Here is a 17,226-nt window from a genome sequence, read left to right as displayed (position 1 = left end):
AGAAATTGGACCCTGGCGATTTTGTGCCATGGCAGAGGCAGTGTAAATGTCGTGCTATCGTTGGACTTGTGGTTGGATTGTTAATCAGACTGATAGTTGGACTGGTAGTTGGACTGATACTTGGACCTGATATTTGGACCTGATATTTGGACTGATATTTGGACTAATAGTTGGACTGATAATTGGACTAATAGTTGGACTGATAGTTGGACTGACAATTGGACTGATAGTTGGACTGACAATTGGACTGATAGTTAGACCGATAATTGGAATGATAATTAGACTGAGAGTTGGGCTGATAATCGGACTGATAATTGGGCTGAAAGTTGGACTGATAATTGGAATGATAGTTCGACTGATAATTGGACCTGATATTTGGACTGATAATCGGACTGATAATTGGGCTGAAAGTTGGCCTAATAATTGGAATGATAGTTGGCCTGATTATTGGACTGACCGGGGTAAATTGAGGAAGATGCCCGCTTTTCTTCGTGGCCCAGCCGATTATTGTTTTCAAAGCTTGCAGGATGAACAAAAGGATACCTATTCCACCCATCTTCGTCAACTTATTTGTCCATTTGTTCACCAAGAACGCTTTTTCCGTATGACCCAACAAAGACCCCGCTGTTTTCCTTTGAAAGCTGTAAGAGGTCTAATGCCGACCCTGACCTGGCAGATGAAGCAAAACAGGCCTAACTGGGCCCCCAGTTCATCGGCGGTCTGCCAACCGATCGTACCTTTGTGACTGCTAGAGCGCATTTCGCGTTTTGTCCCGACGCTTTTCACTGGCCATTTAAATTTACAATTGGCTGGACTATATAATAGAGACATTGCTACGTATCCAATCGGTTAATTCTCAATGTTTTCTCGATTATAAACGCGCTGCAAAGCCTGTTGTCAACTCTGAATGGTTAACTGACGGGACATAGTGTTTTTTGGCATTCTTCTCTACAATCAGCTATGCAACCACCGTATCCCGTGAGATGCAAATGCATGCGTTGCTAGTAATTGCGAACATTCACTTTCGGTATTCGGCTGCTTTGTGCTGCTTTGTTGTGCTGCTACGAGCCCTTCCCAAAAACTCGTAAGTATCTTTTCTATTTTTAATAAATTTTTTACAAATGCATAACCCTCACAGAAACTCTGTTCAAATAAATTTTCCTTGTAGGTAAGATAGACGATATTCATTTATGTTATCCACACGGCAAGTAAGAAGTACGCTGAAGGGGGTATTCAATTCTTGGAGAGAGATTCTCTAACTGAACTGAAGAGCTCAAGTCATTTGCATGTTACAATAAAAATCAGCAAATTTTGTGAATCATGAATAACAAGTTGACGGATGCCGATATGCCGAATGTCGAGTCACGGGTTTGTGGTTTTCCGAATGGTTTATTGACAAATGGCAGAATGCCGAAAGAGTGGAATGGTAGCAGTGGTGTAGTGCTATCAGAATAACAAGGGGGGCTCTTGCACAAAATGTTGCAAAAAACTATAGCAAAAGTAGAAATTTGCCAATTATTGGCATTTGCCCCCCCTGAGCCCCCTAGCTCTGCACCCCTGAATGGTAGATGCATGATCGCAAACCATGAAATGACTGATTGCAGAATGATAGATGATCGAATGACAAAATGATGTTTTACAGCGAAAATTGGCATTTGGAATTCACAAAATGAAGTTTGACACATCAGCGAATTACGCAATGGCATCTGGGGTTCGCTAAATTTTCTATTGCGTGAATGTAAAACTTCGGGATGCTGCATTTGCCGGATTCATGAAATGCAGTTCATGCATTCAAGATTTCGATTGCTTTTTTTGTCAAAAATGACACTCTTCATTTTCACGCAACAAATGATGATGAATGGCGCGAATCTCTCGCATAGAACGCTCAGAACGCACAGGCTGATGGATAACATTGCCAAATAATCAATTTCGATGAATTCAGATCAAGATAAAAAGTAAGAAAACAAACTGGTTATGATTCCAAGGTTCTCTCAATCAGTCATATCAGTGAAGCAACAATTTATATTCAAGCAAACGACTACTAAACGATATCCATAGTATATTCATGAAACATATTTAACCTTAATTCTGTACACGCGTTCGTGTTCCAATCGATAAATCAAACAATCTACATTCAAGCTATCCCTCAATCAAATCCATCCTCCCCGAATGCCTCGACGAATGCCCTTTATATACAACCCGGAAATAAACAAAACAATTCTTATTATTAACAGCGTGTCCTCCGCAGAGTCTTCATGTTTTCTAACACAGGCCACAGCGTGCCCATAAGTGCAAAAAATGGAAAAAACCATCTTAGCTAAGAATTATAGACTGATAGTGGCTGGGGGCTCGGTTTTTGAGGTTTAAAAAAATTTGGTTTTGAGGGTCTGGGCTGAATTTCCTTATTTGGTCATATTAAGCAAAATAACTGTTTCGACCAAAACTTGGCAAAAAATTATCGCCTGAAAGTGGTTAAGGGCTCGTTTGAAGCAGAATTTAAGGCTCTGGATGGTTAAGAAAAAACCTTTCAAAAAAACCTTTTAATTCTTCTCTACAATCAGCTACGTCACTACGGGATCCCATGAGAGGCGAGCGCATGCGCTTGGTAATTGCGAACATTTGTTTTTGGCATTCGGCTGCGTTTTTCTGTGTTCTTTTCGCAAAGACTTGTAAGTACAATTTCCTTATTATGTGTATATTTTTTACAAAAAATAGCCGTCTTTTTCAAGATTATTGACATTCTTTTCAGCTAAACTTTTCCTTGTAGGTAAAATGGAAGATAATAACCCGTAGACTTACCCTCAAGAAAATGAGGTTGAGATTAGTAGTGCAAATCAAATTAAGTCTCCCACGACTGCAAATTTAAACCAAACTCTTTCAGACATAAATTCAAATTTGAGCTGCATGTTAAGAATACTCATTAAGCTTGCATTGACGGATCCAGATGAACCCTTATGTAGTTTCTCGATCGCCCAACGGGCGTGAATTTTAGTCCACCGGACAAACTGACTTTTTCTCTACCCGGAGTTAGAAAAACTGTCCACCGGACATAAAGAGCAATCTTCCTCCACCGGAGTTTCCTAGACTGAGCCCACCGAGGATAGCGATAGTTTTCCCTCTCCCACTCGACTCTCTAGGGGTAAGCGCCCTCTAGGTCTTGCCTTATCATCTAAACATTCCAAGAAAGTGTGTTTCTCTGGAAATGGTAATTATGATGATGAGCTAAGTTTGCATGCACCAAGTGATGATGAATGTGCCATCTCCCTCTCTGATGCGGTTAACGACCTTTTATCGAACGAAAATCGAAGAAAGCCAACAGTCAACGAAAAGTCACTACGTGATAAGCTTGCCCAAGCACTCGAAACTCCATCAGATGTTGCTGATAATGTCGACCCCAAACTAGCCTCTTTATTAAACTCGCGTTGGGGTAAGGCTCTCCCTTCAGAGAAACTTTCTCCTATACTTGAGAAATATAACCGCCCTGAGAACTGCACAAACCTTTTTTCTATTAAGGTAAACAAAGAGGCATGGCAAAATTTGTCTGTGGATGAAAAACAACACGATCTTCGCTTGGCTAACTTGCAACAAACGTTTAAAAAAGTTGCCATTATTGTTTTACAAAACACTGACTATCTCCTTAGCTCAAAAGATTCTGATAGAGCAAGCATTGACAAACACGTTGCGAGTTCAGTTGATGCTCTTGCAAACCTTGGTCATGCCACAGCAAAAATTCCAACCCTAAGGCGTACTTCTATGAAACCAGCCCTAAAACAAGACTACCAGTCTCTTTGTACCAACCTCTCAGATTTACCGCAAAGCCCTTTTCTCTTTGGTGACGATTTCGGTAAAATTGTTAAAGACGTTAAAGAAGCAACAAAGATTGGTAAAGTTTTTAAACCAAACCCTAGATCAAATTTTCATTCTTCACCCTCAACATGGGGACATTTTACCCGCTCATACCCTACCAGGGCACCGATAAACAGCCAACCTTTTCAACAGCGTGATTTTTTATGGTCGGGCCATCAACGTCCTCCGTTCAGGAGAAAGCCCTACAAGAAACAATACTCCCAGAACCATCAAAACCAAACACAACACTGCCGAGAGAAACAGTCCTGAAAACATTAACAAATACTTTAACTGTAAGTGAATTTTTCCCTTTTCTACCAATGTTAACCAATCTTCTTAGTTGCGAATGTACAAACTTTAAAGCTGGCAGGGTTGCAACATTCATTTCTCAATGGAGACAATTACCTAGAGACAATGAAATACTCTCTTCTATTTCTGGGGTTCACATTGAATGTGACACGACCCCTGCTCAGGTAGCTTATAAGCCCACAAATTTCAGTGCAACTGAAAATAAATTATCGAAGCAGAAATTTTATCTCTCCTCTCCAAAGGTGTCTTGGAGAAGGCTATGTCTGAACCTCGTGAAATGGTCTCATCAATATTCTTAGTCCCTTAACCTGACGGAACATACCGTATGATTTTAAACTTGAAACAATTTAATACCAATGTTATCTATAGACATTTCAAAATGGATTCACTTAACGTTATACGAATTTGATATCACAAAACTGCTTCATGTCGTCAATAGACTTAAAAGATGCCTATTAGAGCATTTCTGTTGCTAAACCACATCGCAAGTTTCAGAGGTTTCATTTTGATGCTCAATTATACCAATATACGTGTTTGCCAAATGGCTTATCAAGTTGCCCACGTATATTTAACAAACTTCTTAAACCTGCACTAACCTATTTGCATACACAAGGCCACGTCATCGCTGCTTACTTAGATGATATCTATATCCAGGGTAACACCTTTGATGAATGCACAAAGCACTTACTGATACCATTGAGGTTTTCACAAGACTTGGTTTCGTCATTCATCCAGCGAAATCTGTGTTTCTGCCATCTAAGGAGAGTAAAATGCTTGGTTTCATCTTGAATTCTGAATCAATGTCTGTTACCCCTTCTCAGGATAAGAAAGATTCCATGCAATTGCTATGTAATCCTCCAGCGAACGTTCTTTTCAACACGATCTCTACTGCACAAATTTTAGGGAAAATAGTATCCCTATTTCCAGGTACCTTACATTGACCTTTATACTATAGGCTGATTGAACATAAAATTTATTAATTTATTAATGATTTTGTCGATTTTGAGAAAACATTGATATTTCAGAAAAGAAATTAAAAGGCACAGAAGTTACAGTTCTAAAAACAATTAAGAAATTCTGCGATTGACACTCTTTTTTACCAATTATCCATACAACATAAATCACAATCAATAATAATATATGTAATGATAATGATAAGTAATTTGTTTACAGTTGGCGTACTAGATGAAAGTCTAACAGCTATAAAGAAGCTAATTAAGGCCAACTATCTATGAAGAATCAGTAAAAAACGAATCTATGGTTCAATGGTAAAAAATGTTTAAGGTATTAATATTCTATATAAAATCTTACCCATCAATAAATATTTTACATAATCTACAGTCACATTCTACAGGGTGTGCTCTTAATTCGCTTTTAAATTATGCTAATGACTGGGACTCTCTGATACCGTAAGAGAGATTTTGCCACAACTTTTGACCTAAATATCTCACCGTCTCTATACCATAAGAATCTTGTCCTGGCCTTTGGAAAACCAAGAGTATTTTTATTTCGCCAATCATACTGTACATTTCTTGCTTCAAAAATCCACGCTGAAGGGGAATCAAAAATCAAGACATTGAAAAGCTCATGAATAAGGAAGTGATACTGAAAATTGCCAGGGATTCAGAAAGGTGCCATGTTGCGCGAAAGGTTGAGAGACAATGGCAATTAAGAAGAGACCTGATCAAGAAGGGAGATTTTGAAAAACTTGTGATATATTGTGATATATTCCTGTCAAAGATGCTCTCAAAGTTTGGAACGACTGATATTAGAGAACTCCTGACTATTTGTCGCCTTATAAAGTTTCTGCATGCGCACACAGTTTCTGCATACGCACGCAGAGAATTTCAATTCATTTTTGTCCCTGAGAAAAGGTTGATCTTGTAGACTTCGTAAGCAAGAGATAAAAGACGTCTTTTTGGGAGATTGCTTAATATATATAAGCATACAATCAAATCATATGCGCAGGCACATAACGTCATATAGTAATGGTAATAATAATAATAATAATTACTACATATCTGAAAAATTTTAACAAGAGGGAAATTCGCCAGAATGACGTGTTAAACTCATTCCTTTTTAATAGGGTATATCTGGCATCTGTTTAACATATTTTTTATGAGGTCTTGCCTACTTTGCTGTTTGAGAATCTTGAGAAGTTAGGGGCCTACAAAAATCAAAACGTGCGCTTCCTCCTCGCTGATGAAAATAAAAAACAAAGAAATTTACATTTTCCCTCAGTGGCTAATAAGAAATATTTATGTTATAAATTTGTATTGCTGTTCTCTTTTTGTTTCGCTTTATGTGTTTTTAATTTTTTTTGCCAAAATATAAAGCTATTTCAGATGGATTAAATCTATCTTACTACTAACATGATGGAATCAGCCAAAGATTTTGAAAAGGCAATCCAAGAAGCCGTGTGTAGAGCTATTGCAAGCCAAATGAAGATTCATAGCGATGCTGTGGAAAAGAAAATCTCAGATGCACTTACGACCCGTATAATGGAAATTGATACTAAAATAGAGAAGATGAGAGATGATCAAGAGAAAATAGAGAACAAAGTTTGATCATTTGATGGTTATTTTAGCAATCTCTGGAAAGAATATAACAAGATCGTTAAGGAGCACGAAGAGTTCCAAAAACAAGTCAAAGAAGGCCAGAGGAAAATCGAAGCTGCCCAGCAAAAATCGATGATCTCGAACAATACGGGCGTAAAACGATGGTTGAGATAAATGGCTTTCCCAGATTAGCAGAGGAAAATCCACTTACTCAGGAAAATCGCCTATCAGTAAATTAAAGGGCAGGAATCAGTGTAGAGTTTGCCTCGAGAAAGAAAAAGGATCAGTTCATAGACGCCAAAAAGAAATTGAGAAATGTTACCATCAAGGATTTCGGATTTAATTTAAAGGACAATGCTCAAGGTCAAGGTAAGATTTTCATCAACGAAAGTCTTACAGCAAAGCGTGAGTCGTTGATAAGGGAGCTTAAACTTAAAGACTCATTGCTAACAATGAGCCATTGCGCTACGCAAGCATCCCATAAGACAGTCTGAAATCAATTTTGATTAATCTGTAGAAGTTTACTGCCATTGTTTGGATCGTCGCCACGCTGGCAAAGGCTCATTGTTAGCAATGAGTCTTTAAGAAAGATGAACGTGGGTTCAAAACTATTTTCATTCACCGTAATGAAAATAGTCGCCCTATTCGCATTAAGGCCCCGTTTCCACGAGAGAAAAAGGAACGGATCCAAAAGATCCGGACCTTTTGGGTACGATATGGGTACGATCCACAAGCGTTTACACGAGATCGGATCCTAAACTATAAAGCGTTTACACGGGAACGGACCAAAATCGAATCTCCCGTTTAAAGCATGCGCAATGACAAGGTAATTGTTAATTTTCATTTTGGCGCGAGAATATCTTAGATGACATCATTTGCAAGCAACGATAAGCGTTCATTTTTACATTGACATAGGAGGAGACAGCTTTGTTGATGAAAATAGTTATGGATTATAATGCTGCTAAAATGCAGAATGGAGAACACTGGGGGACTGTTATGTCGAAATACGAAGACATTTTACTTAAATTTATTGAGACCTATCCAGAAACAGCAACAGAGGACTTTCCAAATAGCCAGGATAAAGAAAAAATTACAAGAGAAAAGGTGAAAAGAAAATAAAACAAGATGAAGACAGTTTCTTTGTTGTATGATGAGTGCTGCGTACAATTGAAATAGCCTCTATTGACCCCAGCAACAGTCTCGTTTTACTGCTGTGCCTTTGCGGATCCGTATCTTCCTGTCTACACGGCGCCGATGAAGGTACGGATCCAAATGGATTCGCTTTCGAATCGTACCCAAAAAGGTACGGATCTCTCCCAGAAAAGATACGGATCCTACCGTGCCCGTGTAAACGCAAGGCCTATCGTAGCCAATTTGGGTACGGATCTATGTGGATCCGTTCCCGTGTAAACGGGGCCTAAGACTATCCTTGATTTGAATAAAATTAATGAGTAATAATTTTAATTTTATCTGTCCGAATCCGAAATGTTTAAGAATCGTTAATGACGATCACCCTTCTATCTGTTGCGATTTATGCGATTCCTGGTTTCATTTCAAATGTTCCTCATTAACAAAGAAACCGATTTCAATCATTTTTGTTGGATAAAAGTCTTTAAAGCCATTGAGTCATGATAAAATGGATTGGGTATACCCTAAGTGCCAAAATCCGCTGAGTCATGATTTTCATGACTGCGATGCTATCGGTTGACCTGGAACTGGTCACATGAACTCACCTCGTACTGATTGACAAAACAATTTTCATCAATAGCAAGTTGTCAACAACGGATGCAAGTATCACGTGAAACAGCAGCGATCACGCCGAACCAAATGCCTATAGAGAAGGCCTATTTACCATGACTCAATGCCTTTAATGGTTTTGTTCTTTTTATTTAAAAAATTCGCTCCCTTTCCAATCCAATACAAACAATAGTTTGTTAAAATTGCTTCATGACTCAGCATGTTGGCCAGTCAAAAGTGGTAAAGCTTTTAATACTCTTAATATTTCAGACTTTAAACGGAATTGCTCTGTCTGCAACAAGAAGGTTCGTGACGTTGTTAATATTGGAGTTGTCATCAATGCTATTTCCATTTGCCATGTTAGTCTCTAAATGAATTGCTTGACCTAACTTTCAATTCAAATTTCACACGCCCCTGTCAAAATTCTTGCATTGACGTCAATGACTATCAACTTCTGGAAAAGTTAGAATTATGCAAATTAAATCTTTCCGAACATAATGGACGGCATGGTAACGACATAGATAATCATGTAAATTTTCATAACAATTTTGATTACTATTCAAATCATAAGTTTCATAAACTTATTAAGAATAATAGCTTATCTGGCAAGGATAGGTTCAGTATTATACACACCAATATATCCTCATTATTAGAAAATTTTGAAAGGCTGGAGAGCCTACTACTTGACCTAAGTTTAAACTTTGACATAGTAGCCCTAAGTGAAACGTGACATTTTAAATCTAAGGATGCCCGTTTTAAGAATCTCAATGTCCCTGGTTTCCATTCGTATATTGGACTTCAAGGCGGTAGTAAAAATGGTGGGTGTGGCTTTTTTATTAAAGACAGCTTAAACTTTCATAATAGAAATGACTTAACAAAGTCCTTTAAATCTGAGAAATGTGAATTTGAGGCGAAATGGGTTGAAATTGATAACGAAAAAGGCACTAATGTTAAGTATACCACAGTTCTCTCAGGAGTTATATATAATCATCCTCGTAGAGACCCAGCACAGTTTTTAGATTATCTTAACGTTACTCTAAAAAATTAATGAAAGAAAACAAGCTAATCATAGTTTCTGGAGATTTCAATCTTGATTTACTTGCATACGATAAATGGTCTACTGTAGAAAAGGATTGGTAATTTAATTTCCCAAATTTCAGACCACATGCCAAACTTTCTTATACTTAAAGGTAATGTGTCCATATAAAAGGACTGCGTATACCCAACATGTCAAGTAACATCAAAATAACGGTTTGCGATTGGTTAGTATTCTTGCGATGCAAAACTGCTCACATGAAAAGCTAACCTCGCAGCAGGATAGATAAACAGAACGACTGTAATGGCTGGGACGATGACATGAAAAATCACATGTTTCTGAAAACTCCCGCAGAGTTACTTGCTTTAGCTGGACACATTACCTTTAATAAAAAAGCAAGTAAAAGTAGACGTATACCACAGTTTGAACGAGATTTTAAGAAATTTAATATAAAGGATTATATTTCAGATATTAACTCAACAGATCTTTTGCCCCGTAATTTGACAGACCTAGACGGAAAGTTTCAGCATTTCTAAGACAACATTCTTAACTCTATTAACAAACATGCCCCCCTGAAAAAGATCTCAAATAGGCAAGCAAAACTTCGAAAAAAACCATGGATTACAAGTGGAATATTGAAATCTATTTCTATAAAAAATAAACTATACAAACGCTTTTTAAAGTCAAAAGACAAATTTTGGTATCAACGCTATAAATATTACAGGGATATGCTGAATCGCTTAATAAAGAATTATTGTAATTACTTCCAGGATTATTTCGAAAACTGCAAAAATAATGACAAGAAAACGTGGAATGGAATTAACGATTTATTAGGGAAAATGTCCAAGACAAAGTCATCTAACATTGTAATCAAAATAGGGAACAATATTATAAATAACCAAAAAACAGTTGCTAATAATTTCAATGATTTTTTACAATTAGAAAAATCCTAGGCCGCTGATTGGTAGAAACGTATCAGCTGTGAGCCTGTAACAACAACCATGCTTTTTTCATTCCAACAACTCAAGGAACTCAAACGATCGTATATTATTATCAATCTACCGGCTTATGAATTCGTTTGGTTTTAGAGATGGGAAAAGCAAAGTTTAAAGTTTCAAATGCTTATCGTGGCCGCCGAAGGCGTTCTTACAGAAAGTCTTCTGTTAGTAACTTGTTAGAAACTGCACAAGTTCCAAACCATATCGCTGGGCCTAACCCTTCGTCACAAGCGTCTGACAAGCCACATACATCAACCAGCGCTAAAAAGCTTGACTTTTTTGGAATATCACTAGATGTTAATGAGGAATGTAAAAGTCTTGACGATGATTGCTATTTTATTGTGCAAAAGAGCTCAATGTGCAAATTGATAGCGACAGTGCTTTGTCCAAAATGTTTCTCTTCTGGACTACGATTCGTCGTCACTGACAACAATGTATGTGGGTTTGCTGTAAAATGTGTTGTCATCTGTGATACTTGTGAGGATGTTATCATTGAACAGTACATGTGTGAGAGAATCGGTTCTGTTGCAACTTCACGTGTTCCATTTGAAATTAATACAAGGGCAGTTGTAGCCTTTAGAGGGATTGGATGTGGCCAGTCTGCAATGCAAAGCTGGTGTGGGACAATGAACATGCCAAATTGCTTGAGTCACACTGCCTATCAAACTGTTCAGTCAAAATTGAATGTGGCTACCAAGGAGACCTTCCTTGAAGTTAGCAAAACCGTGCAGCAGGCCATTGTCAAATCGTATGAGGAAGTTGGTGTCAAACCTGATTGTGAAGGCATACTAGAAATTGGTGTTTCTTATGATGGGAGCTGGCACAAAAGAGGACATTCTTCACACACAGGAATTGGTGTTGTTATTGACCTGCTTACAGGATTACCCATTGATTTTGAGGTGCTATCAAACTTTTGCCTCCAGTGCCAACTTGCTCCTTCTAGTGAGGATGAAAACTTTGATGATTGGCTACAAAAGCATTCTGAACATTGCTCAAAAAACTATGCAGGGTCTGCCAATTCTATGGAAATGGAGTGTGCCAGAAGGATTTGGGAACGATCAGAACAACAACACAAGCTCAGGTACACAACGATTTTATCAGATGGTGATAGCAAAACCTATGACAATCTTGTGCAAAAGAAAGTGTATGGTGATGCCATCCAAATTAATAAGGAAGAGTGTGTCAATCATGTGGCAAAGAGAATGGGAACAGCTTTAAATAACTTAGTCGCCCAAAGCAAGGCACAAAAACTTTCTATTTCTGGGAGAGGAAAGTTAACAAAAGATAAAATAATAAAAATACAGAATTATTATGGGCGGGCGATAAAGGACAATGCATCAGATGTGGCTCTCATGAAGAAACGAATTTTTGCTATCCTTTATCATTTGAGCTCCACCGATGAAATGCCAAAACATGTGCACTGCCCAGCAGGAGAAAAATCATGGTGTTTTTGGCAAAGGGCCCTTGCTAAAGGTGAAGCTCCAAGCAAGCACAAGGACCATGAAACACTGCCTCCTGAGATTGGGACTAAAATGGTTCCTATTTTTCAGAGACTTACAGATGAAAAACTTCTGAGTAGATGCTCTTCAAATAGAACCCAAAACAATAATGAATCACTGCATAATTTGATTTGGTCATTCTGTCCAAAGAGAATTTTTGTAGGGAGAATGACGGTGGAAAATGCAGTTTGCATGGCAATTTTGCAGTTCTCAATGGGCTCAACATTTAAAGAGGTCCTTTATAAAGTGCTAGTTTTGCCCCTGGTAGACATCTGCAAGATTTTTCCAGAAGAAAAGATCAGAAAAGGTTGCTGAAGTCTGATAAGGCTTCATGAAAAGATACAAAAAAGAAGCGCAAGCAGCGAAAATATCAAAAATCAAAGGCAGAACAGAAAAATATTGTCAAAGAAGGAGAAACATATAAAGCTGGCTCATTTGAGTAAAACATTGACTGTATTTAGTCATAAATGAGTGTTTAAAGAATAGTTTAAAACAATTTTTAAGTCTTATGATAGACATTTTACCAAACAATATGTTTAATCGTTGTTTTTCTAGCATTGTGATTTTCGTTAAACGGTATAATCAATAATAAGAATTAAACGTAGAAAATGATTACAAAATGTGGCAAACTGCATACCAATTTGATCCTTAGAAGCAGTAGAATGCAAGTATCTATGCTATAAACATGGATATAGTGCCTGTAACTTTGACATAAACAGGAAAAAAGGAAGACAACATCTGAAAATTGGCTCATTTCTCTTCAATGCCTAAAAAAATTTTATAAACTACCAATATTCAGTTTTAAAGTAGATACTTGCATTCTACAGAGTATGACCTTTAAAATGATGTATATATAAGTAACTTTTGAACTTCTTTTCTACCCCTAATTTTATTGCCAAGCTAATTGGTATGTTGTCTATTGTTTCAGCGTTTCCATGGTGACTAATTAAAGTTTCCAGATTTTGAAGCTGAATTAATAATCTACGCATTGAATTTTACTTTGTCACCAAAAATCACACAAATATGATATAAAATGAAGATTTTAGGTTTTCGCCTTGCGCCCTACCTTAAAGCCAGCTCCCCACTTGAGGTAACGAATTATCGCCCAATATCACTTCTTCCAATTTTTAACAAAGTGATTGAAAAACTGATGTTTGTGCGAGTTAGTACCTTGTTAGAGTCACGCAAAATTATTTTTAATCATCAATTCGGTTTTCAGAGAAACAAATCTACAATCCTTGCAATCTTAGATGTTTATGCAAAAATTGTTGATGCGGTTGAAAGCAAAAAATATTCATGTTGTATTTTCCTTGATTTCGCAAAAGCTTTTGATACTGTTGATCATGAAATTCTTCTTAAAAAATGGTATCAGGGGTATTGCCCTGGACTGGTTTCGCTCTCATCTCAAAGACAACTCAAAGAGTCTTCGTTGGGGGTGAACTTTTAAATAGTTTAAATATCACTTACGTTGTACCTCAAGGTAGTGTTTTAGGCCCCCTTCTATTTCTTTATTACATTTATGATATACCTAAATCATAACAAGGTTTCGATTTTCACCTCTTGCTGATGATACAAGCCTTTTTATGTCACATGAAAAATTGGAAACTCTTGAATCTGAAGCTAATAATGAGTTAGTTAAAATCTCTGATTGGCTGATTGCCAATAAGCTATCTCTGGATACAAAAAAATCTAATTTCTTAACTATTCCTCCACAAAAAAAGATGCTAAATCGAAAAATGGATATTTTCATAAACAATGAAAAACTAACTGAAGCACAGACTGTCAAATATCTAGGTGTTTTGATCGATAATAAATTAGCCTGGAAGGCTCATATTCAGCAGTCTAATTTAAAAATATCTAAAAGCATTGGTATATTAGCTTGCAAAAGGCACCATGCACCTAAAAAAATGTTTAAACATATATAATGCATTTACACAGCCACACGTTAAATATGGTATAAATAATTGGGGAGGGACCTACAAGACTGCTTTAGATCCTGTAAGAAAGAGCATGTAGCATGCTGTAAGGTTGATTACATTTTAGCCAAGAACAGATCACAGTCAACCTCTTTTTAACGAACTAAAACCTCTATGTCTTAATGACTGCTATAAAACAGAATGTGCCAAATTTATGCATGATTTTATTAATAATAAACTAGATAAAATCTTCTGTAATCTCTTCCAGCTAACAAAAAAAAACATAATATTTTAACTAGACAAACAACTTCTGACTTATTTGTACAGCCTGCGATAAGAACTAATATCAAGCATCAAAGTATTTTAAACAATGCAGTTAAAATCTGGAACAATATACCTTTTGATATAAGGCAATCTAATAATAAACGTACCTTTTCGAAGAAATATAAAGCATGGCTCCTAAACAACAGTGCTCGATCGGCTGATATTCATATTTGTATATAGTCTTTATTTAAAAATCCTTCTCAAATCCTTTGTAATAAACATCTGTATTTTGGCCTATTCGTTTTTGATCTTAATTTTAATTTTGAATAATAAACTAGCAAGTACCCTGATTTCCCAAACCTAATTCTATTATTTCCATTTTCATTAGTTCAATTTTGCTTAGTTTAATATTCTTATTTTATCTAATCTTATTTTCTTAGCTGTTGTTGTTATGTTACTATTAACATAGTTTGTTTCATTTATATCGCAAATTGTTGTTAAATTGTGTAAATGGCACTTGGCTCGATAGCTCTTCTGACTTTTTTCCAAGTGGCCTAAGCTTGCCTAATTAATATAAAATCGTATTATCAGCATATTGTAATTAGGGGTTCGAATAGAGTACCGAAGTGTGACGTCATCAAAAATCTATTTTTAGAATTTCTTAAATTTGGCCGCATAATCTAAAAGAACCGCATAAAATACCTCTCAATGTGCAAAATTAGTTAGATATGTTCCAAATTGGGCGAGATATGGCCAATGAAAGACTTCAAGTTTGCTAACGGATTACTGTTATTCTGGCCTGGTTCATAAAGTTATGAACCAAGACCAAATTATGGGGCAAAAGCCTGTGCTCCAGCGGCCAATTCGTAATGCCTTTAACTGATTTTGCATTTTTAGAGGTATTTCATGATGCTCTTTTAAGTTCTGGGATCAATATTCAGAAATTCTAATAATAGATTTTTATGACGTCATCACTTCGGTACTCTGTTATCAATATGAAATGAAATATGAAATGAAATGAAATGCAAACTAGAAACTATTTTACCACCAACAAATCAAAACTTTGAAAGCAATCTGTTGAAAGTAATCTACGATACTGTAAGCCATGTTTTGTTTGAAGGTAGCCATTACTTGATAGATCAAAATGCCGAGGATTGAGTTGGCTAAAAAGGAGATTCTCCTACTTGCTTCATTTGCCATCTCTACTGTGAATCCTACTGCATAAATTATAGAAAACAAGGTGCGACAGTCGAATAACATTATCGGATTGCGCTGACATCGCTTTTCTATTGGACCAGGTTAATTTTGAGTGATGTGAGCGCATGTGCCACTGGTAATTGCGAACATTCACCACTGACATTCGGCTGCGTTTTTTGTGTGAGCCCTTCGTTTGTAAGTACCTTTTCTTTTTTTGTATTACACTCATTTTTTTATGAGAAACAAAGGTCGAAATTGAGTACTCCAGTTTCTTAATGTTCTGGAAATTTCAAAACTCGTTGTTTCTTAAGAGTTTCTTACTTATGATGTCATGAATTTTATGTTTGGGGTTCCTTATATTTAATATTTCATGCTGGGAAGACATTTTTCGCAGAAGTTACATTTGATCTTCAGTATTCATTTGTAATGGATTGCGTCACAGATTCACACTACTCTGCTATGAGAACGGAGTCGTTTGAAAACGCTAATGAAAAGGGATACTTTCGAATACGCTCCGTATTGAATACGCTCCGTTTTCAGTGTGTACACCAAAAACGGAGACATTTGTATACGCTAACATCGGTAACAAATTACGTGCTTTGTAGCGTACTAAATCTAAAAAATTTTGAAATTGAGAATTCACAATGGACTTGTAGCTGTTACAACAAATTTTTTCACGATTCACTTTTATTTAATTTCATTTATAATGACGCCAATTTGTTGAGGATTCGTGAACGCCTCTTTCCAAAAATGAAGCCACCAACAGCGTTTTTGTTGGAATAGTGTGAACTCCTATCGTATTCACAGCGTATTCATATGAAAACGGATTAGTGTGAACGGACATCGTTTTCATCAACGAAAACGGAGCGAAACGAATACGGATTAGTGTCGACGTAGCTGCCTCCCGCCGGGCCGTATGTCTAATTTGCAATAATTAGTAACAATCGCATGGCACATCCAACAGGCTTATTGATCTTTAAAGGGCCTCTCCAGCCAAATTTTGCACTTGCATTTTAAGCTTTAAGCTTAATGATCTTTAAGCTTTAAATGACTTGAATCAGATTACACTGTGTTTTACGTTGACATAAACAATAAAAAGTCCTTTTTATAGTTTTGAGTACCACGACAGTCGTTTTCCCGCGCGTATTCTTCAACAGGGAAAAAGTTCACTGGACAATGTTCAGTCGTTTTGCCACCACCAATATTTTCTTGATGTCCATACTCTAAACAATTGAGCAATGTCCAGTGCGTGACCAATGTAAATGTCCAGTCGTTTTGCCGGGTCTTTAGTATGCCCCGCCATATGGGACAAAAGTCTATTATTCAAAATATATTGTGAGATTATAAATATATTGTTTAAATCTAATATAAATCTGTTGTACAATTCATATCGACTTTATTTCTCCTTACCTAAAGTGTGTCCACTTGACATTTATAAATTGTTGTCGGAAATTTCAGATATGTAAGGTCTGAATTTGTTTGCAATTATATAAGGTCTGAATTTGTCTGAATCTTCAGATTAGCTTAAAATGTATTTTAGAATATTTCTTGCAATCATCTAAAACTTTTTACTATTTCTTTGCATTCTTTTGCTACTTTTGATTATTCTTCAAATTGAATTCATTACTTTATGAGGCCCCCTAGACTTTGAGACCTTGGGCAATTTGCCCCTTTGCCCCCCCCCCCCCCCCTCTTGCCGGCCCTGTTCTCAATTAACTAATTTTTTTAAACCCAGTCCAGTAGCTGCTGTGCTGTTGTGTCAAATGGACCTGTTGAAGGACGTTACTCACTTGGAAGTTGTTTCTGACGACTTTCACATGAGCAAATTCATCGATGATCAAGCAAAATTATTCCAAAATGAGGTAC

General features: G+C 36.7%; 2 protein-coding genes across 6 annotated transcripts in view; both read left to right on the top strand.

Moving 5' to 3' along the window:
- Positions 1-17,226, top strand: part of LOC135688709 (ornithine decarboxylase) — a 77,969-nt gene continuing 60,743 nt past the window's right edge. The window contains exons 1-3 of one of the 4 annotated variants that reach the window (XM_089109897.1): positions 1-1,084; positions 1,169-2,669; positions 17,096-17,222. In XM_089109897.1, coding sequence (XP_088966023.1) covers positions 17,124-17,222 — 99 coding nt within the window. In that variant the 5' untranslated portion in view covers positions 1-1,084; positions 1,169-2,669; positions 17,096-17,123. Of the gene's footprint in view, positions 2,670-13,206; positions 15,556-17,095; positions 17,223-17,226 lie in introns of those variants that run through there. The other 3 variants (XM_089109896.1, XM_089109895.1, XM_089109898.1) reach the window with 3 other exon arrangements.
- Positions 4,116-13,055, top strand: LOC148959557 (uncharacterized). Of its 2 annotated transcripts, none has more exons than XM_089109916.1 (2): positions 4,116-7,082; positions 8,721-13,055. In XM_089109916.1, exon 2 carries the CDS (start codon positions 10,577-10,579, stop codon positions 12,296-12,298), a length of 1,722 nt encoding a protein of 573 aa, XP_088966042.1. In that variant the 5' UTR covers positions 4,116-7,082; positions 8,721-10,576; the 3' UTR covers positions 12,299-13,055. The 2 variants fall into 2 exon arrangements, with proteins under 2 accessions (XP_088966042.1, XP_088966041.1); XM_089109915.1 differs by having other exon boundaries at positions 4,116-7,368; positions 8,136-13,055.

Source organism: Rhopilema esculentum, chromosome 9 (assembly GCF_057945365.1).
Source record: "Rhopilema esculentum isolate cy_ngs chromosome 9, ASM5794536v1, whole genome shotgun sequence".
In the NCBI taxonomy this organism is placed as follows: domain Eukaryota; kingdom Metazoa; phylum Cnidaria; class Scyphozoa; order Rhizostomeae; family Rhizostomatidae; genus Rhopilema; species Rhopilema esculentum.
This window is presented reverse-complemented; position numbering and strand designations above follow the sequence as displayed.